At 40.4% G+C, this 21,598-nt stretch overlaps 2 protein-coding genes across 7 annotated transcripts; both read left to right on the top strand.

Moving 5' to 3' along the window:
- Positions 1-1,692: 1,692 nt before the first annotated feature.
- On the top strand, positions 1,693-9,816 carry znf384b (zinc finger protein 384 b). Of its 6 annotated transcripts, none has more exons than XM_034611077.1 (11): positions 1,695-1,852; positions 3,585-3,652; positions 3,821-4,049; positions 4,503-4,616; positions 5,111-5,256; positions 5,490-5,581; positions 6,358-6,582; positions 7,708-7,875; positions 7,996-8,074; positions 8,196-8,354; positions 8,493-9,816. In XM_034611077.1, the coding sequence occupies exons 2-11, from the start codon at positions 3,587-3,589 to the stop codon at positions 8,886-8,888; spliced, it is 1,674 nt and encodes a 557-aa protein (XP_034466968.1). In that variant the 5' UTR covers positions 1,695-1,852; positions 3,585-3,586; the 3' UTR covers positions 8,889-9,816. The 6 variants fall into 6 exon arrangements, with proteins under 6 accessions (XP_034466965.1, XP_034466968.1, XP_034466969.1 ...); XM_034611079.1 differs by lacking the exon at positions 1,695-1,852 and adding an exon at positions 1,934-1,958; XM_034611074.1 differs by having other exon boundaries at positions 1,693-1,852; positions 8,196-9,816.
- Positions 9,817-10,828: 1,012 nt separating this feature from the next.
- Positions 10,829-19,920, top strand: gnl1 (guanine nucleotide binding protein-like 1). The gene is made up of 12 exons (XM_034611073.1): positions 10,829-11,047; positions 12,350-12,497; positions 12,706-12,842; positions 12,968-13,119; positions 14,084-14,155; positions 15,048-15,240; positions 15,361-15,459; positions 15,544-15,726; positions 16,029-16,207; positions 16,530-16,716; positions 17,319-17,459; positions 17,570-19,920. The coding sequence occupies exons 1-12, from the start codon at positions 10,975-10,977 to the stop codon at positions 17,833-17,835; spliced, it is 1,830 nt and encodes a 609-aa protein (XP_034466964.1). The 5' UTR covers positions 10,829-10,974; the 3' UTR covers positions 17,836-19,920.
- The last annotated feature ends 1,678 nt before the right edge of the window (positions 19,921-21,598 follow it).

The raw sequence follows: 21,598 nt of genomic DNA, 5'->3' as shown, positions 1-21,598 counted from the left end.
CTGTGCAGCCGCGATGCCTTCAACTGCCGCTCTGTCAGCTCGTAATTTTTAGCTTCCAGGTCGTAAATGCGACTTGAATGTCAAATCAAACTGACTAACTTTTTCTTTGGGTAGACTAAGCGCTACTTTAAATCATATAACAACTTAAAAAGGAGAAAACGTGTTGTTGAAGGTGTATTCATACTTCATTAATTTGTGGAAAGTTTTTTGCAGGCCACATTTTCACTCACACGATTGATTAATGTGCAGAATAAAATGTTATGATTTCTCACCCACCATGGTCACATCACATTTCTTGTTTTGCCTGACTACACTAAAACTTGGATGTTTCTTTGTTATATATGGATGTATTATAATGCGTAAGATGTATTACATATATTATGTTGCTGATCGAACAATATTAATCCATGTTGGTACTAAATCAAAATTACATATTAATGATTTAAAGTAAAAAAGAAAAGTGTACTGAGTAAATGAATAAGTAACGTAAGAGAATAAATTGTGGTATTATAAATTAGACTTGGGAGTCCATTGAAATTACAAAGTGTGCTATTGCAAAAAGAAGCCAGGTGAAATGGCATGTCATTAAAATGAGCTGAGCTTTAAAAGTTTATTGAATTATTTCAAAATTTCTTATTCGTTACATTATACATATTACATTATATACTTCAGCATAACATTTTGTCAGCTATGAAGTAAAATTATCCTTTATTCATCCCACAAGGGGGAAATTTGCTGTGTTGCAGCAGCAATAAGAACAGTCATAAAATAGACATTGGTAAAAGAAATAAATAAGTAGATAGGCAATATAAGAGCAAGGAAATATAAAATAGAAGTATAATGGAAATTATATGTACAGTTTAAACAGAATATATAGTGTGAGCAGAATATATACAGTGTAGCGCATTGCACATTAGCCTTAGAATTGCAGAGATAGGAATCAGTATTAAATGGATAAATATTGTAAAAGAAAAATAAAAGAAAGATTGTCTTCAATTTGTACTTTGATGTATGCGTATATTATTTTCTTATTACTATTAAACATGTCAAAGCATGTACCTCAGCATAAGAGACACTTGCAGGTCAAAACATATTTGATTATTAATTGCTTAATATCTGATATAATTATCTTCAACTGAACACTTGAGGCTCTCTTAAGTATCATATTTTATTTTATTCAAATTTAAATATATTTCAAACAATAAGGCATGCCATCATTATGACACAACACAATATTAAAAGGACTGAGCGATTGGCAACAGCAGGAAAATATAGAATGTATGAGAAACACACATAAAATAGAAAAGAAAAGAATAAGAAAAACACACAAGTGGTCGATCTGGTGAATCATAGATTAAAGGTTCAGTGTGTAAGATTTAGGTGAAAGGGGTCTATTGGCAGAAATGGAACACCTGGTGTGAACGGGGCCTGTGTTATGTCCTACAGCACGCGAACGCATCGTCGCTTTCTCCCGTCACACCTTGAAGCTGAAACGTTCCAAAGTAAAACACAAACAAAACCAACAAACACATTTCCGGTCACATCTGTGCAGATGTTCCCGCTCAGCTGACGGAGGACGCGCCACATCGATTTCACACATTTTTTAGAAAACCGCTCGGCTACCGGAAGTGGCGTCACAGCAGAGCCTCCTTTTGTCTGACGACCTTATCCGGAGGAAGTGAAGCTCAGACGAGGCCGCTGACCGGAGGAGAAAAAAAAAAAAAGCCAAGAGGGGGTAAAAAAATAAAAAAAACTTGATCGGTTTGCAGGAATTTGGCGACGTAAGGAAACCGTGTCCGAGGCGTCGCGGCGCACAGGAGTTCCGGGCGGGGAGAGAGACTCATCGGTTCCGGTAAACGCCGCCATCCTCCCCGCACTTACTTGTCTTCTTTCAGGCGCATTTGAGCCACTCTGCTGCCGCCTCTCTCCGTCTCCACAGCCGGAAGTGTGTGAGGATGGTCTGCGGGGTTTTTTTTTCTCTCTTCGCTTCGGTTTTTTTTGTCCGTTGGTTTTTTTTCCTCTGGTTATTTTTCTCGACACACACTCACGCACACACAGAGACTCACACACTCACACACACACGCACACACACTGAGCTGCCTGCTAACTGTGATGATCAGGCCTGATTAACCACAACATGCGAGCAGCAGAAATGGAGTCCTGCTGTGGAGCTGCACTGAAAACATGTGTCCCGATTACGTGCTGTTTAATCAAAGTTACACACGTTTGTTCGTTTGTGTTGCTAAGAGCTAAGTAGCTGGGCCGGATGTAAATAGCACAACATTATTTGATTACTGCGAATCCGCGCTCAAAACCACAAAACCACGGGATGTACAGAAATGGAAGTTGACCACAAACGATGGTACAAATAACCCAGGTGCATGATCTCTAATGATCATTTATTAGTAGACTGATAGTGAGTGACTGCTTTAAAACGATTATGACCCTAAACTCAGGGACTAACATGTTATTTCTGTGTTTTAGGCAAGTTTATGTGTATAGCTCAAAGTGCTGTACAAAAAAACATTAAAAGCATCATGACAAATTATAAAAGCAACATAAGAGAATACAAAGAAAGAAGCCTTTAAATAGATTAAAATAGTTACAGATCCATATGGTTTGATCTCTCTCCTTGATCATGCCTCATCAGGTTAGTAAGTTATTCAGTCAGTCTACCTCTGTTGATCTCTGGTTTTTATATTTGAATCTTCCAGTGGGGTCCTACAGGGTAGCATGGGCCCCAAAGCCTCACTAGGATCTGGGCAAACTGTCTGTTGCAATTAGAGTTTTGTCATCTGATTTAAAAATACATTTTTGACATGTCACAGTAGTGAAATCGCAGATGTCAACAGCGGCTTCATTTGCAGGATCCTTGTCCAGGTTGATCTCTGCCCAACAGTCATGACTTGTGAAAAGGGCCTATTGTAATTCTGAGTATGCACCAACAAAGTGCAATATAGACTGAATATACTCAGAGGCCTCGAGGCAGCTCCCATCCTCATATTACCTATTACCTTGAATCATAAAAAGGGGCCTTATATTAAAACATAACTTTCATTATCCCTGCTGGTATTTTGATCATAAGTGATAAAGAACATTTAGCATATACCTGCAGGTGTGGGACATCACCAGACTCGCTGAGACTGCAGAGGAACAGGCCACTCGAGTATTTATTACTATTTCTAAATCATTGTGGTAGTAATGTAATATTATGTTGCTGGATTTTTAGGTACACCTAGCTAAAGCTAACTCAGTCTATACAACAGCTCTGCAGTAAAACTAAACCTCAGTTTTAGTTTTACAGACCCACTGATTCAACTTTATGGTCATTTTGGCAGCTATAGTTTGTGCCGCTGTTGAGTTGTATTGCATTATACCAAAAGGTTTTTCTAATATTGCTGTCCACCACAGCAGCACCATAAAGTCCAACAAGTCAGACTCTGTGATATTTCTCTTTTGTTTACAGATCGATTGGGCCTTTAACTGCTTTGTCCTGTGGCCTGTTGGTTGTGTGTTTGTAGTGCTGGCATTTCTGTCAAGTCAGTGAAGTTATTCATTTGTGCTCTTTTTTTGTGTTATTGCAGAAATGATGGAAGATTCTCATTTTAATTCATCATATTTCTGGTCTCCCATCCCCACCGTGCCAGGACAGGTGAGACTGGACAAAACACAAATCCTCTACCGTCAAACATTTTGCAGTACTTCAGTAGCCAGCTGTACCAAGAGTCTTTTGAAACAACATTGCCATCACTACATCACTCCAGGAGTCCAGCGTGGTCAAATCAATGTCTAATCAAAATCTCCTCCCTCCCTTTGAAAGATTGAAAATGCCATGTTCCTGAACAAGGTGAAGGAGCAGCAGGAAAAGAATGCTTCCTTCAATCCTTCATCGGCATCCCACTACCAGACAGCTCTTCTCACCATCCCCACTAGTGGGATCAAGACAGATGGAGGAGGGCAGATTGGTAGTGTGGCACACCTCCACCCTCCTCACACCACCCAGAACATCACAGTGCTGCCTGTCCCCTCCACGGGCATCATGACAGCAGGTGAGTCTGTTGCTGCTCGGAGAAACCTCTGGCTCGTTTGTTAGTCCGTTTTTGATCCTAACCAAGTTGAATTCCGAATCTGAAACAAGGATTTACTTGATGAGTACAACTTTAAATTTGTGCTACATCGAACCTCCAAGCAGCACTATGGGCTGAAAGCACTGTTGTCTGTAGAATGAGCTTCTGTTTGTGTCAACTTGTGCTACATCCTCAGGGCTTCCCTCAAATAAAGTAGCGGTCCTTTACTAACATTTATCGTACCACTCGGGCACATAACCTGTCGCTAATACCTTTTTTAAACTGAATTCTTGAGATTCCTGAACTTTAAGGACATGTTCATCTCAAACTCTATACTTAGAAAGAAAATTCTCCACAATTATCAACTCTGAATTCTTGGATGCAGCACTGTCTGGATTCTCCTTTGGTAAAGTGTGATTATTTCTGACTTCACAGCGGGTCTAGTCATCACAACTCCTCAGGGAACGCTGGTCTCTCCCACCTCGTCTCAGTCGTTTGTCTCCGGTCATCAGGCGACAACCATGATCGTGTCAGCACTCCATTCTACAGGTGAGCTGCACATAATGGCACACATGCGTAGAAATGTAGGTAAGATGCTGGTAATGCAGAAAATAGTGAAACCCTGACTAGAGCTTTCTTCCAACAGAATAAATAAAACCTTGCATAATCTCATATTTTCTTTACAATTTATAATTTTTGGTTCACTTTTATTTCTTTAAACAGGGGACCAGAAAATGGGGCCACAGTATGAGCAGCTAATACTGTCTCATCCAGGCTGTTAGTAACTTTCTGTTTCTATCCTTTAAAGTAAAACCAAAAATCTTCCATATAATAGACGTGATGTTACAGGTTGCCCATGAATGTATTTGTTCTAGGAAGCCACATTTTGAGTTTTTCTTTTACATGCCTTTACCGAGTAATTGTCAGTTTAAAAAAACAAAAAGCAGCAGATCAGTAGTAAATGATTGAGACTTTCTGGTAGGCAAGTCTATTTTTTGCAAGAATATTTTATCGTGACGTTCCCTCTTTTGATCTTGTCACAGACAAAAAAGAAGGGGACGGGATGTCTCATGTGGTTGTGATGCCAGCGCCCTCGAAACGAGGCAGAAAGAAGAAGGTGACGACACTGTCCAGGCTCGGTCCTGGAAACGAAACCCTTGTACTGGCACATCTCACAGCTGGTGGCCAGGTAGGAAAATAAGAGATGTAAATCTGAGATTATATTAAAATGATAAAGTCATAAGAGGATTTGAATTGTCACAATCCAATCCACTGATTTTATCTTTGACTGTTTGTTTATTATATTGTCTTGCTTATTGTGAAGCACTTTGTAACTGTGTTTTTAAAAGTGCTACATACATAAAGTTTAGTATACAGTAATCGGATAAGTAAGCCTTTTTAATTATTTATTTTTCTTATTAGGTTGCATCTTTGCAGCATCACAGTGGAGACCCATATGACCTATCAAATGAAGACGATTACCACGGCCCGAAGGACAGCGCTAAGACGTACAGGTACGAGCTGCGAAACATAAAAGCAACAGCCGCTGTTTATCCCCATTTCTCCTTGCTCTAGCTGTGGAATGCAAGCACACCTGTTCTTCTGTGTTCTGTCGAAATCAGCATAGAGTGGTTGTGCTTTTATAAGTGAACTTGGCGCTGCTGGATAGAAGCATCTGACACACATCCAGACACCTCTTCTAAACACACCTCACTGCATGTTGTGGCAGAACATGCCTGCTTCGTAGTGGACAGTTAATTTCTTCTCTTAATGTATTTGTGGTACAAATACGTCAGTGCTACGTAGATGCTCTTTTGTGCGCACACTGGACATGAACCTGCTCTCTGCTGTCCTCTTTGTCTTTATACAGCATGCTCTGTCAGTTGTGATCTCTGCAGCACTCTTGTGTCCTGCTCTTTCACTTTATATATTATATACGTACCTTTCCCTCTTCAATTTTCACTGATATCTCCCCTGACATCTTTCCCTGTGTTTATGTGTCCCTTACGTTTGACCGAGCCGAATTCTGTCTCCATCGATTTCTTTCTCTTACTCATTTTTTCTTTCCCTTTTTTTTTGTCTCACCTCTCTCTGTCCACCATTGCTTGATTTCCCTCTCTCTCCTTCCGTCGCCCCCTCCTTATTTTCCTCTCATCTTCCTTTTGTTTTCTTGTATCTCTCTTTTTTTTATTTTATTTTATTTTATTTTTTTTGTATATTTTTCCTTTCTCCTCCCTCTTGTTCTTCCATCCCGCCCCTTCCCCCCATTTCTGTGTCTCTCCGCCTGTAGGTGCCGGATGTGTGCGGCGACCTTCTTCAGTAAGTCTGATATGCAGATCCACTCCAAGTCGCACACAGAGGCCAAACCTCACAAGTGTCCTCACTGCGCCAAGTCATTCGCCAACTCCAGCTACCTGGCCCAGCACATCCGCATCCACAGCGGGGCCAAGCCTTACACCTGCTCCTACTGCCAGAAATCTTTCAGGCAGCTCAGTCATTTACAGCAGCACACACGGTACTGCAGACCCCCCCACCTCCCCCGCCTTTTTTCCCCCCTGTTACCAATCCCTTACCATATTCCCTGTCGTCTTAACTTGTCCTGCCAAATTCCTTCTTGAAACCCACACTCGTGTCTTCTCCTTCCTCCTGGGGAAGAGAGCGGAGTGGTGTGCAGATGCATATTACACTGCCATGTAGATGTTGGCTCGCATGCTTCCACTTTCAACCAGAAGTGACCTTTTCGTGAAATTAGAATTCAAATCGCACCTTTTTAAGTCGGGCTTCATCCATAAAAAGATTTTTCATAATTTATACACTAATCAAAATGGCCATTAAAAATGCATGGCGCTCTTATACGAATTGAAACAATGAGAATATTTGACCTGTTCTTTACTTTTTCATCTGTGTGTGTGTGTGTGTGTGTGTGTGTACAATTCTTGCCTTCTATGTAGTGTTTGCTCTTTACACCTTTACCTTCTGTCTGCATGTTCTGTCATTTCCTCTGCCAGTGCTTCTTCCACAGAAACACACACGTACACATTTAGAAATACATGCTGAAATGAAAACTTTGATGCAGACTTAGTTCCATTGAGCTTCCCATGAAATCCATCATGTCGGCTTTTTCTGACTTTCTCCATTGAATCATGATGCTCAGTAAAAATCCTTTGCTGCCATGCTCTGCTTTCATGCTGTTGCTTTGTTTGTGGTGTCCTTAAATCAGTTTTCATTTCTGGAGGCATGTTGATTTTCATTCATGAATTCAAATTAATATAAATCAAAATAAATTCTAAATGTAGTATCGTGTGTAAATGTATTTTAATATAACGCGTTGCCTTTACATTTTAAATATCTAAATCTAAAAGCTGGTCCTGAAGTATAGGAGTAACATTTTGTAGATGTAGGCTGATGTTTGTGTTATCGTAGATTTATTTATATTTTATTTTACTGATTTACTGTTTTCATAGTGTCCAAACATGTTATTTTCATGCTTTCGTTTGTCAGGGATGTGTTAGGGTTTCATGTCATGAAAGATTTTGAGAAGTGTATGAAAGTAGAATGTGTCCAGATTATCATGTGTTGTTTTTTTCCCTCAATCTACCCTGATAATCCTATGTTTCCTCTCTCTGTCTGCCCTCATCAGGAATCACACAGAGTCAAAGCCTCACAAGTGTCACCATTGTACCAAGTCTTTTGCCAACTCTAGCTACCTGGCCCAACACATCCGTATCCACACCGGAGTGAAACCCTACACCTGCTCCTTCTGTCAAAAGTGCTTCAGACAGCTAAGTCACCTTCAGCAACACAACAGGTAAGTCAATCATTGCTCTTGGGTTTCTCAACTGTCTCTTCGCTGTCGGTTGTGATCACCCGTAAAGCGATAGGAGTCTGTGTACGTACAAGTATGTGTTTGTTTGTCTTTTACGTACAGGATTCACACCGGAGATCGACCGTACAAGTGCACTCAACCAGGCTGTGAGAAGTCCTTCACGCAACTCTCAAATCTACAGGTGTGAAAGATTTTAGGTTTCTGGTCAAGCACTGCACGTCATGTCTGTTATTCCCTGAAGACTAAACTGTGACTATGACACTATTTTACCATCATCTTTTGTCAAAACATTTGTTTCTCAGTCCCACCGGCGTCAGCACAACAAAGACAAGCCCTACAAGTGCACCAACTGCAATAAAGGATACATCGATGCAGCGAGCCTGGAGGTGCACATGTCCACACACACTGTCAAACACGCCCGGATCTACTCCTGTGGTCTCTGCAACCGCACTTATACCTCAGTAAGACACATTTCTGAAGAGCATTTCTACATGAAACACTATGAATCCTGTCACTGGCATCAGACACCTGGCAGCTACTTTATACGGTGTAGTCATGTGTCCACTGTTTCTCCTCTACCTATCCTCCCCTCATCTCAGGAGACGTATCTGGTGAAACACATGGAGAAACACAACCCGGACCAGTTGACCGCATCGGCAGTCGTGGCAGCACAGTCGGCACAACAGAACCAGAACCAGAACCAGGGCCAGGGCCAGGCTGGAGCTCAGAGTCGGGTAGACAGCGCAGATGGGGGATCGAGCCGCTCTGGGGGAGCTGGAAGCGGAAGAGCGGGTGGAGGCCAGCAGGGACTGAGCCAGAGTAACTACCCTCAGACAGAAAACATCCCCTGTCCGTTTGACCTTCACCAGTATAAGACAGTGTCTGCCAGTGACCTTCAGTACAAACCAGTCAGCGTGGCTGACCTTACTTCTCACAAGGACCTCTGTCTCACTGTGTCAGCATCCACCATTCAAGTAGAGCACCTCAACTCTTAGAGGTGATGAAACAAGGGAGTGTGGGGGATGTGGAAATTAGAATGAATTCAAAAATGCAAGAAATGGAGGATGGCGAGTCAAAGGATCAAAGCAATACTAAGATGAAACAAGAACTTTTGGTCATGTGACTGTGCCTGTAAGATGGTTTGAGGCAGACAGGACACATTATAATGGGGACACAGAATACGGAAGGCTATAATTTTGATTTATTTTTTTAGTTTGTCTCTTATTTTCTTTCTGCCTTGTTTGATTTGTTTTCCTTTTGCTTAGCCGCCCTGTCTTAGTATAAAATGCATGTAAAAGCTGCAATAAAGTATGATTCAGTCCATCACAGTGATGGTTTTACAATCGGAAGGGAGTCAAAGAAACAGTACTTCTGTTGTTTTATCACTTCCTGCTCTTCCCTACAAACACAGCTTTGGCCATAGCAGTTTATGGTCTCTCTGTTGATGAAACTGGCAGTTAACTGTGAAGGTAAATTTTTATACTTTCATACAGTCCTTACAGTTTTTACTCGGTGTCGTTACTGTTATTTTGTCAAGAAATATACGACTCCAATTAATTCTTTTGACCTGAAAAGGGATGTAGAGGTTATTTCTTTTTTAAGGAAAGAAAAATATCAATCAAGTGTATGTATATATACACACTACCAGTTTATAAATATTGATTATGTGATTAAATCCATAGAACCTATTCAGACCTACTGGCAGGCCTTCACATGACATTCAGGGGAGCAATGTGCCAGTTCACGTTTCATGTTATCCTATTGTACTGCTTTGTGTGTATGTCCTAAAAGTTATGTTACAAACGTGTACTTGCTATTATACTACCACAATAACATTTATAATACTTCTTTATAGACATACTGACACATCTGAAGTTTATGGGGATTTTCTGCTTTTAATACAATAAACCCTCTGAAATTTTCTCATCAGCATATTTTTTTTCTTCTGTCCCAGTTTGCTGCAGTATAAGATTTTTACTGTCATGCATTTACACCCACATCTTTGACTTTATCTGTCCTGTTGTTTGTACCCTGGTTCTGACTCAGCAAATTATCTTTTTGGTTCCTATCACATCTGTTGCATTGCTAATCTGCATATAACAATGAACCAACATTTTAATTCACTAGATCCAGATTTTTATTTGGATCTGCACTCAACAAGATAAGACTCATAAGATTGAATGGCTTCTTCCCTGACCCATACCTCATCCTTCCACCAAGTTCTGTGGTAGTCCATTGGGTATTATTTGCTTACAAACAAACTGACGGGGGTGAAAACATAACCTCCATGGCAGAGATAATAAAATCCCCCATCACAGTTTCCCAAAGCTCTAGTTTTATTGTCATTTCAAAACATGAGGTACCGGTAAGCAGCAAAGAACACCAGCATCTAAAAACTAAGCAGAAGCAATACAATGAAATAAAAACAATAGCATCTCAAACAAGACAAGGATAAAAAGTATATAGATTTTAAAAGGTGATAATGATTGGTTGATAAATATGAGTATAAATATTCAAGGGTGATTGTCACTGTGGTGTGTGGGTGGTATTGCAAAGTAGAACTAAGATGATCTTTGAGATGTGTTTGACTTTAAACAGAGAGGTGAACATCATGTATATGTGATGCATGTTGATCTTAATAACACGTATTGATGCTCAGGTGTATTTCTGCTCTTCAGCCTCTCTGCTCTGCAGGAATGTGCAAATGTGTGAGGTGTTTACAAAAGTGGACCGTACCACTGAAGCGGCGGGGGGGGGGGGTACTGTTAGATAAAGAGGACATTTCCACAGTAAATGTTTGTAGTGATACTCAAGGTGAAGCTATTTAACTCTTAGAGAAGCTTCTTTACACACAGGAAGGATTAAACAAAGCCAGAATGAGCCGAATGAGTGCGGGGTTGGAGACGCGTCACCTTGGTGTCGCCCACCATTCTCTGCAGTGGATATGGCGTCACTGGAAAGTGTAGGAGTCGAGAAACTTCACCCATGTAAATAACGTCAGTGCGAAGCTTGTAGGTAGCGACACTCGGTTCACAGAGAATTATACGTTTATATTAAACGGGTAGTTTATTTTTTTCAAACATGCCCCGAAAAAAGCCATTTAGCAACAAGCAGAAGAAGAAACAGCTGCAAGTGAAGCGGGAGAGGAAGAGAGGTAACTACATCTGCCGCTAGCTTCAGCCTGCTAGCGTTAGCACTTAGCTAACGGTCCGCGGAGCACAGCTAACTCTAAACGTGCTTCGCCGGCTAATCGTGTGCGCGTTGGTCTGCGGGGCTGATTCGCGATGTAACCGAGACGTTCAGCTGAAGCACGAGAAAGTTTAACACGTAAACCGACGCTGCGTGTCCGGTGTTAGCTAGCGGTGAAAACAAGCCGCATGACACTACTCGAACCTGCGCTGAGTTGGTAACACGGACCTGCATGTGTGTGGCTGAAGCGTTAGAAGGATTGTTATTAGCTAACCAGACAAGACAGTAGACAGAGGGACAGGACTGTGTGAGTGAACTGTCTCCCTCAGGTTATCTTCACCTCTTAAACCACTTCATGGGGATCATATGTTGATTAGGAGATCTCCAGGAGCTGGATATGTGTTAAAGTGGTTCAATTGAGTTTAGCATTTTAATGTACTTTCTCTTACTTTGTGCTATGAAGCTCATGAAGCTGCTACACAAATAAACTTGCCTTCATTTTATACATGTCAGAAAAACCATTAAATATATTTTTAATAATCTTTCCTATTTCTTAAACTGCAGACTTAATAACAATTATAATTCACATTTCAGCATTTTCTTGAGGTGTATTTAACGAGTCCAGTTAAACCTCGACAATGATCCATTTTGTACAGTTCTTAAAACTCAAACAAGCTGTCAATTGTTTTTCTCAACAGACATTTTTATTAAAGACTTCATTTATGTAAGATTATATAGATTGGGACTCAGTAGAGCCCATACATCCTCCAAAGACCATTTAAAACACGTTTAAATTCACTAGATCCAGATTTTGATTTGGATCTGCACCAAATTACACTCACACATAAATATCAGTCCCCCAAACGTGCCTTTTTAAGGTCCATGAATGATTCTCTGAAAGGCAATAAAATCAACAAACCCCTATATTGCAATGTTGAAGAGAGTAAATAAACAATCCTGAATCTGCCCCCTGTTTCAGATCCACACCAACATTGTAATGGGTTCTACCTTGGTTAATGCCCCACACCTTTACAATAAAACTGGGAAAGGTTAGTTTTTCCAGAGTAAAAGGCAACAAGGTCAAATGTCTTGAATGAAATATTCAATTCACTGTCATACAACACAAAAAGCATAACATTTGAAAAGCTTGATTTTTAATCGACATTTGTAAATGGCCAGTATGAGTGTAAAAAGTAGATCTTGGTATCGGTGTGTGCTGTATGCCTGTGTTTGAGTGTGACTCCTGGTATTTGCACCTCACTTCCAGGGGACACAGGTTCTGGTCCGAGCAGCCGTCATGCCAGCGTGGAACGAGGAGGAGAGCGACAGTCGGATACCTCAGACAGTGAGACCACTGATGTTAGAAGAATGAACCAGCAGCCTTTCAGCAGAGAAGGTAGATATGACCCCAACAGGTGAGTTGTCAGTACCATTACTAATACTCACGTTGATTCACTTTCATCTGTGTCTATTGTTATATCATTTTTATATATATAAACCTAAAAAACTTACATGCTTTGCAGCAAACCACACATTTGAAATTTATATAACATTATTGCTTTTATGATGTGTGACCCTTAGTATAACAAAGTGTTAATACCCCCTTCTTACTTTTCTCTTCAGGTTCCGACTGCACTTTGAGAAAGAAAGTAAAGAGGAGGTGGAAAAGAGAAAGAAGGTGGCCATGGAGAACTTCTTGACGCCAGCGTCAGACAAAGAACTTGAAATCAACATCGATGACATCTATCCCTCAGATAAAGGTCTTGCTGTTTTTTAAATGCTTTCCACATGACAAGATTCAAAATAAGCCAAGCAGATGAGCGGAGTAGGTGAATGGAGTGTGGGTCACCGCTTGACACACTGAAACTTGATTATCCACTGCTAGGTCTTGGTTTCCCACGACGGCCGCCCTGGAATTATGAAATGACACGAGAGAACCTGCTGAGGAAAGAGGAGAAGTCGTACAGAGAATACCTTGAGGATCTTCACTCCAGGAACCCACTTGGCTCCCTCAGCCACTTTGAGCACAATATTGAGGTAAGTAACTTAACAAACAGGATGCACTCTTAAGGACATTTTGATTATTAAAGTCCTAGACTGGGGAAACAGTTGTAGGACTACCACCATTTTTTTGTTTTACAAGCTCCAACATTGTCTCAGGGACCTAAAATTATACGAACAAAGGTGATAACTTAAAATTTAATTTCTGTTAGATGTAGGAAACGTGGTACTTACTACACAACTCCATCCTTTGCATTAAATCACCCAACAAGGAATAAAGTACAGATCTTACCAAGTTTCTGGTGAATCAGGATCAGTTAAATTCATCAGTTGTTCAGTGTACCTGCTTCCTTTTTTTTATCTGCAGACTCACTTTGCTACTTTAATCTGAAAGATATAAATGATATATAGCGTATAACTCCAGGGTGAACAATAAACTTAATGTGTCATTCCGGTTGCATCATGTAGAGAACGGTAAAATTATTATATGACTTAGCTGCATATTGTCTAGTGTTTTCCTCTGGGAACAAAGTATCATCAAATCTTATCTCCATGCTGTTCCATTGCTCAGGCTGTGAAATGATAACATTGTTTTTCAAAACTAAAGAAAACCCTGCTGATCATTTAATTGTGTGTGGGCTGAGCTCAGGCAGCACATCACAGAAGACGCAGCGCTGTATCAGTTGGTGATGTAATAAGTGACTGATTATTGTAGAGATGATGGCTATTTAAGTGGTGCAGAGGTATCAACATGATATCATGTAGAACACATATGAATACGCTGCTTATTTGAACAGGTTGTTTTGTCTTTAGGGCCTACTGTTGAATTTATAGCATCAACATGGAGAAAACTTTAAATTTAATAATAAATATCAACTTAAAGTAGGTTCTTCTTTCATAGTAAACTGTGATGGTGAGAAACCCAACAGAATTTGATGGAACTTGACTTTGTTTTATACCAATATTAAACCTAACCCTACTTTCCTTTTCTTTGTTTCAGACATGGAGGCAGTTGTGGAGAGTGTTGGAGATGTCCGATGTTATTCTGCTCATTGTGGACATCAGGCACCCGGTATGTGATTGTTTTACCATAAGCCTTCATAATGGATCAGGCCACTAGATGGAGACACAGTCAAGATCCATCTCCAAACCTGATGTGTTTATTATTTATAATTTTATTTACATGTCATTTTTTAAATTTGTTATGTTTTTTGGAGGTACAAAAATAGTTGTTCACATTTTCAGATGCTTATTTTTGTGCTGAGTGGACATATATATATATATATATATATACAATTCTGTACCCTGGGTAGATCTCAAAGTAATAACAGATTTTACCAAATATGTAAGTCAGGCAAAGTAAAGTATAGGAGAATATTATCCCTCCTTTTATTAATGCAAACGGAAATGTTTTTGGATCTGACTTAATAGAATCAAATTGTAAATGAGAAGTTGGGTTTAGTCACAGCAAAACTTGGCCGTATTGTTTAATGACAAATTAAAGTGTTTTGGAAAAATTAGACTGATCAATCAGCAGTTCAATGCAGCAGCGTCTCATATATTATAGACTGTTAATCAAATACTGTTTATTCTATAAACTACTATATACTGTTTAAATTTATTGTTGTGATCTTGTTAATGAAGTGAGGAAAATGGTTTGACAGTCTACTCTGTTAAGTGTGTGTGTGCGTGTGCGTGTGTGTGTGTGTGTGTGTGTGTTAAACAGAAAGTAATTTCTTCTCAACAAATCACAAGACTCGTGCTTCTGTCACTTTATTTTTAAGTTTTATTCCAGATCTACTTCATGTGGCGTGAATTTAGTTCCAGTTTCCAGTTTCAGTGCTAAGTTAAAAACAGCTCAGCTCATCTTGAGCCTATTAATAATGACATGATGTAGTGGTTTATTTGTCGATTGGCTCATAATTACTATTTTAACGAGGTGTGTCCTCATGTGAACCTCCTAGGTGCTGCAGTTCCCTCCAACCCTGTACCACTACATCACAGGAGAACTGAAGAAGCAGGTGATGCTGGTGTTGAACAAAGCCGACCTCTGTCCTCCTCCACTTGTGATCGCCTGGAAACACTACATGACCTCTCAGTTCCCCCACCTGCAAATAGTCTGCTTCACCTCCCACCCTGGGCAGCCCTACAGCACAGGTGAGGAGAGGGAGAATACAGGGAAGGGGGGGAAAAACGGATTGTAGTGAAGCCTAAAAAAATACAACATCAGACAGACATCAAAAATACCCATCTATCTCTCTCTCTGCTGGTTTATAGTCCTCCAGAAGAAGAGGATGAGAAGGAAGGCTGACTGGAGTCATGGTGGAGGTCCTACAGATATCCTGAAAGCCTGTCAGGAGATCACAGCAGGGAGAGGTGGGCATGTGCTCTTCATCTTGCATACTTATCATAAAGCCTTTATAACTGCGGAGGCATTAAGATGACCACATTTCTTCACAGTTGACCTTTCCAGCTGGGATCAGAAGATTAAGAGAGATGCTGTTTCTGAGAGACCGAATGGGGACCATTCTGACGAGGGAGCGGAGTCTGTGCTGGTGGAGCATCAAAGTGACAGCGCTATGGAGATGAGCAGCCCATCACAGGAGCTCTACAAAGATGGCATCCTCACATTGGGATGTATAGGTATGATACATCCCTGTGTTAATTGAGCTGTGTAACCAGGTTGACTGAGCAAATTATTAAAACAAATCCAAAGAAAGTTCCTCGCGAAGAAAGAAGAATATAAAGACGTTGAGTGGGATTTCTCAACTGCCTTTTGGTAGTAACACCAGATAATTACAGCCAGACAAAAGATGTACAGAAAGTAATACAATCCAGGTTGTCTGCACCATTCTTAAACTTTTTAGATTTAAATTTGCATTAGCAAACTGAGCAGAAGACCATTATCTGATATTAAACATAAACCTATCCTGTTTTTTTCCTAGGCTTTCCAAATGTTGGTAAGTCGTCTGTTATAAACACCCTGGTGGGGAAGAAGGTGGTGAGTGTGTCTCGAACACCAGGCCACACCAAATACTTCCAGACCTACTACCTCACCCCGACAGTGAAAATGTGCGACTGTCCCGGTCTGGTCTTTCCCTCGCGTGTCAACAAACAGTTACAGGTACGAACTCTGTGTACTAGAAAGCAGATGTGACTCTGAGTTTACTCACCTGTTTAGGCTCAGTGGAAACGTAATTGTGTTGAACAGAGCCTTCACACAATTCTGGGTAAATTGGTTATTGATTCCATGCCCCCCCACCACCTTATACCAGGCTTGTTTTGTGCAATGACTCCTCAACTTTTCAAACTTTTCCATTTTTGGATACAACCTTGCCATGTTCAAAAATTATTTTAGATCTCTGTATGAATTTCCTCATTGAGCCTTTTCTTTATACCTCTTGTTTTTTTGTTTTGATCTCTGCCTTTGTTTTATGCTTTTATAGATTCTGGCAGGCATCTACCCAGTGTCTCAGCTGCAGGAGCCCTACAGCTCAGTTGGTTATCTGTGTGAGAGGACCCCCTTCCTCGCTGTTCTGAAGCTCAAGCATCCCAGCTTGCTGGATATTAAACCCCATCTGGGAGACCAGGGATCAGAGGGGCTTAGATGGACTGCTTGGGATGTGTGTGAAGGTAAGATGATTCACTGACACACTAAACATCTAATGTTGTGTGAGGTTGTAAAAGTTTGTGCAGAATAGCAACCACTTCTTACCAGCCCCCAAGTTATGGCCCATTATCGATTTGTAAAATATCAACACCATCATACACACCAAATAGACAATCCCCTCTTTGAGACAGTGAAGTAAGAGACTCATTCTATCTATTTTCGTCTCATTAAAAAAATACTGCTGAAAAACAAAAGAAACAATTTCAATACTATCTGACACGTCTAGCTTGTCTGCACCACTTAGTCCCAGTCTTTAGTTACAAATATGTACTTACACCATAAAAAACGGTAGAAAAATTCCAACAGCTAGATACAGTAGCTGTTACTGAAGCAATTCTTTGCATATTTGTCTGCCCCGGATTTTGTGTTAACGGCAGTTTATGTGAAATTATCTTAAAATAAACTTAAGTTCCCATGTTCATTTGAATGAAAACTCATTTGGATGCATTTCTCCATCACACACCATATTATGGTTTGGTTACACAGATAATACTTGTTGGTAGAATTTCCCCCATGTGTAAAACTGTCACCAAGTGTCTCTTCCATCACCTTTTGCGTTCGTTAGCTTGGGCGGAGAGGAGAGGATACAAGACTGCAAAAGCAGCTCGCCACGACGTGTATCGTGCAGCCAATAGTCTCCTGCGGTTGGCAATTGACGGCAGATTGTGCCTTTGCCTCAGACCACCTGGCTACAGCTGCCTGAAAGGTAAAGGATGCTCTCCCATGACTAATGGTTTCAGCTTCAAGTGTATTTGCAAAGTTGAAACAGTAGGTGGGTAGACTTGATTTATCATGATGATTATTTATGGTCCACAGAGCATTGGGAAAATCACCCAGACCTACCGGAAATAATGGCTCTACTAGGAAGGACGACCCAGGAGGAAGGTGCTGGAGACAGGGAAGATGAGGAGGAGGGAGAGTCCAGCACCGAGCCAGAGGAAGAGAGAGACAGGGATGCAGACGATGATGAGGATGGGGATGATGAAGATGAGGGGATTGGACAACCAAGACGGAAGGAGGAAAAGCCATCTGGCTTCACTGTCAACATGTACAACGTCCTTCGAGAAAATGAGTGTGAGTGATAGCGAAGGGAAAGACGAGCAGAAGAAATAAATTCCTGACTTTTCCCCGACCACCCCAGTAAATTTCTCATACCTTCTTTTTCCAAAAGCTGCATTCCTTCTCATTTTTCTTGCGCATCCCCTCCATTACCTTCTCTGTACATTAACATGATCGATTCTAATGAATTCCCCCTGTCTCCTCCCTATAGTAAACAGAGCATATTCATGTATTCCATGTTGTGCCCATGCTCTGCTTGTTCATAGATGAAGCTTCTTCTTAAATGTTGCTTCAAGGATTAAGTTTTGTTTGGTTTGATTATATCTTCTTTTTTTTTGCATGGACTTCTGAAATGACAAATGAACAAGTTACTTCCCTCAGCCTGAAATAATCAAGCAACCAATTTTCAACCTCTTTATTGATAAGTGACCTCACAGCTGAGATGCCAAAATTCAAGAGAGAATTAAAAAAAGATAATGAATCCGAGGCAATGTCAACATGATGTCATTGACTGGAGCAGCCGTTTGGCTCTCAGAGCGGCTTGAGATTTAAGACCACGACTCTAAATCATCTTTATAGAGCACGCTATGTCTCAACTTTGGTTAATGAGGGTGGATTCTGGGATATGAAAACAATTTTACTCAGACTTTTTTCAGTTACCAGTATTAAGGCTCAGTTAGAGTTCATTTATTCATTTTTTTTATAATTACCTTGGTTTTGATTTTGATTATTCTGTATCTGAAATTGATATTTTATTTGCTGTGATTCTACACAATACACAGGTCATTTCAAAACATTTCTTGGAATGCGGGGAGGGGAAGGAGTGTTGTGTTGCTGGACGAGGCCGTTTCAGGAATTTAACCTGTAGTGTTTTAACTACTACAAATATTATCCATAGATGCTTACAGAGGTTTACAGTGTTTAGTGCAGGATTTGGCTGCAACCATTCAACAAGTTTAAAAGCTAATGGCAGCACAGTGTAACTGATTGAACATTTGTTAAAGGGATAGTTTGACATGTTGGGGTATCTGTTTATTGGCTTCCTTACCCAGTTAGATGAGAACATTGATCTCATTCACGTGTCTGTACGTCAAATGTGAGGATGGAGACAGGAGACTGTTAGTTAAGCTCAGCCTTTATGGGCGAAACTGTTTCTTGGAACCAGGCATCCAGGTATTAACTTCACCTGACTGAGCATTAGAGGCACTGCAAGCTGTGGCTGAATATTCTCCATACAGACACGAGAGTAGTATCAATATTCTCATCGAAATCTCGTCAACAAAGTGAATAAGTGCATTTACCAACATGTTGAACATTTACTTTAACAACAGAGAGAGAGACGCTACAGCTTCAATTTATCTTTATAAATAACATTACACACTCCATCTTTGCGAAGTTTTTTTGTAAAAATGTAACCAAGACAATGGTCAGATTGAAGCTCTGGTCCTGTAATGCTGTTGCAACACCTGCAAATGTTTCTCATATTTTTTTAATCTAACTTTCTCTTTAGAAAAAAACAAGTAGAGCAGCAACGAAGAAGAAGTGATTTCTGGTGTCAGATCTTTACATAGATGTGTGTATTTTGTCGCCAATGCCCAACCGGATATTTTCAGAAGTATCGGAAGCATTTCTGATGCTGGTATCCAAACATCTCTAAAGACAAGTTGGACCAGTCTCTCTCTCTCTCTCTCTCTTTATCTCTCTGTGATCTGCAATGGCCCTGCTATAATCCTGAGTGCTGTAATATTATTATTATTATTGTGTGCTGCTGTCGTACCTCATTTACATGGGAAGTCTATAGCACAGTGCTGTGTTACTATGTAATACATCACACTGCAGCCACATGCAATCATGTCTACCATTGGTACAATGTTAAATCAGATACTCAACACTACCATAATGTTATAAACACGACAGATGTTTGGCTGTGTTGATGTGGAGTTTCTTTTGTTGTTTTGAAATATTAAAAGTGTCTATCGGGAGATTATGCTGTGAAGGCTTGAGGTGTGTTCAGGCTACTTGCTGCATTCCTCATTTCATTCCCACCATACCTGATGATGAACTGGACTGCTTTCTGCAATAAAAGAAAATAATCATCGAAAACCATCTTTGTGTTTGCGAGTGGGCTCTTATTGTGTTTAATTACATCTTTTATTTTGTCAGGGAAAGTCTGTTCTTTCAAGGTCGGGCTCTCTGCAACTTATTTTACTGGAGAAAAAAGTCACGCACACAAAATGCCTCAAGTAACTTTAATTAATTTCGAATGCACATAATCCCGGTTTCAATTGTAGGTTCTGAACTTTTCCTTTAAATAATTTGACTGAGACATGAAGGGAGGTTTGTGAAGTGGATGAGCTTTGTCAAACTAATTACTGCACTTGCTATACAGCCTGAATGTCAAGTAGATGTTGAGATATAATTAATATAGTAATGCTGTTCTAAATATTTCTACAAATGGCCACACACTCATTATCTCTGTTATGGCTAAGAGATTATGGGATAGACTTCAACCTGTGTAGGAGGCGCGGAAAATGAATAAATCAATATGAAAAAGCTACGATGTCATAAATCAGGTTGAAAGAAAACATTTAAAGACTCCAATATTTCATTATAAGAAATACTTGGTATGCACTGAATGTGATTTGTTTGTCCTCTAAAGAGGCCTTGAAACGCTTCCGCACAGGGAAATGTTGTGATTGTGCATCTATAACAACAGTATTTGTTTATCAAAGCACTTCTACTTTTCAGTTTCATTCCACTGTGTGTCTTACATGACTATTTAAAAAAAAGCAGGATATGATCAGCACAAAGAAAATGGCTCAAACGTGACTCAGAGGTTTGTCCACTGCGCCGCTGCTTTTATTAACTGTGAAACATATGGAATAAATTATCACCTCTCCCAGCTTCTAATAAACCTGTTTCTATAGTCATCTGTGAAACATATCACTGAGATTTACGTCCAATTTGAATGCTTTATGTCAGTGTTATTGTGGGATGACTGTACGGTGTTTGTCAAAATTATTCACAACTCTTGACGCCTTTCCAGCCCTCCTGTCAGAGTGGATCTGGCTGCTGCCACAGTATTATCTCATTATGTTTATTGTGACCCACTGGGCACCCTTCATGAGAGAGCTGAGACAGTCTGATGATAATCACCGCTGAGGACGGCTATAATCATTATTTACGGGATGGAAGTGGGTGGAATTCCCCCCATTTTGCATAATTTGGATTCAGTGCCAAATTGCGCGATAGTTGGAGTTGCTATTTGCTGACTAGATAAACTCTGAGGAGGGAAGAGAGGAATCATCACAAACTGTTTCCAAATCGCAGCCGGAGCCACTGGCTGCTTTATTTCCCCTGCTAAAGCTCCAACTATGTTGTGGCCCTCAAACATGTTTGGCAATAATTACACCCAGACAAAGACCACAGATTTACTGGTGCGTGACACCGTAAATTTCTAAACTGTTAATTAAATTCTGCTGTTGTGCCCATGTGGTTTGAATTCACTCGTTTCTATTTTTTTCCTCCCCCTTCTTCTTGGAAAGCTTTCTCATCACGCAATCAGGTTGTTGTGGGGACTCTTGCCCTCTTTCACCTTTCGCCCCCCCCATCTCGTGTTTGGCCCCCGTGCGTGCTCCCTGTGTGACCCCGGCTAACATGTGGGTGAGGTCAGGCAGTAATAAATTGGTTTCATATGAGAGCCAGAGCATAGGCAGAGCAGAACAATTCATTAGTCTGGGTTTATGTGCTCCCCTGGGCCTTAACATCACACACACACACACATGC

Source organism: Hippoglossus hippoglossus, chromosome 16 (genome assembly GCF_009819705.1).
Source record: "Hippoglossus hippoglossus isolate fHipHip1 chromosome 16, fHipHip1.pri, whole genome shotgun sequence".
Taxonomy (NCBI): domain Eukaryota; kingdom Metazoa; phylum Chordata; class Actinopteri; order Pleuronectiformes; family Pleuronectidae; genus Hippoglossus; species Hippoglossus hippoglossus.
The sequence above is the reverse complement of the archived record's forward strand: the minus strand, read 5'-3'. Positions and strand labels throughout refer to the sequence as shown.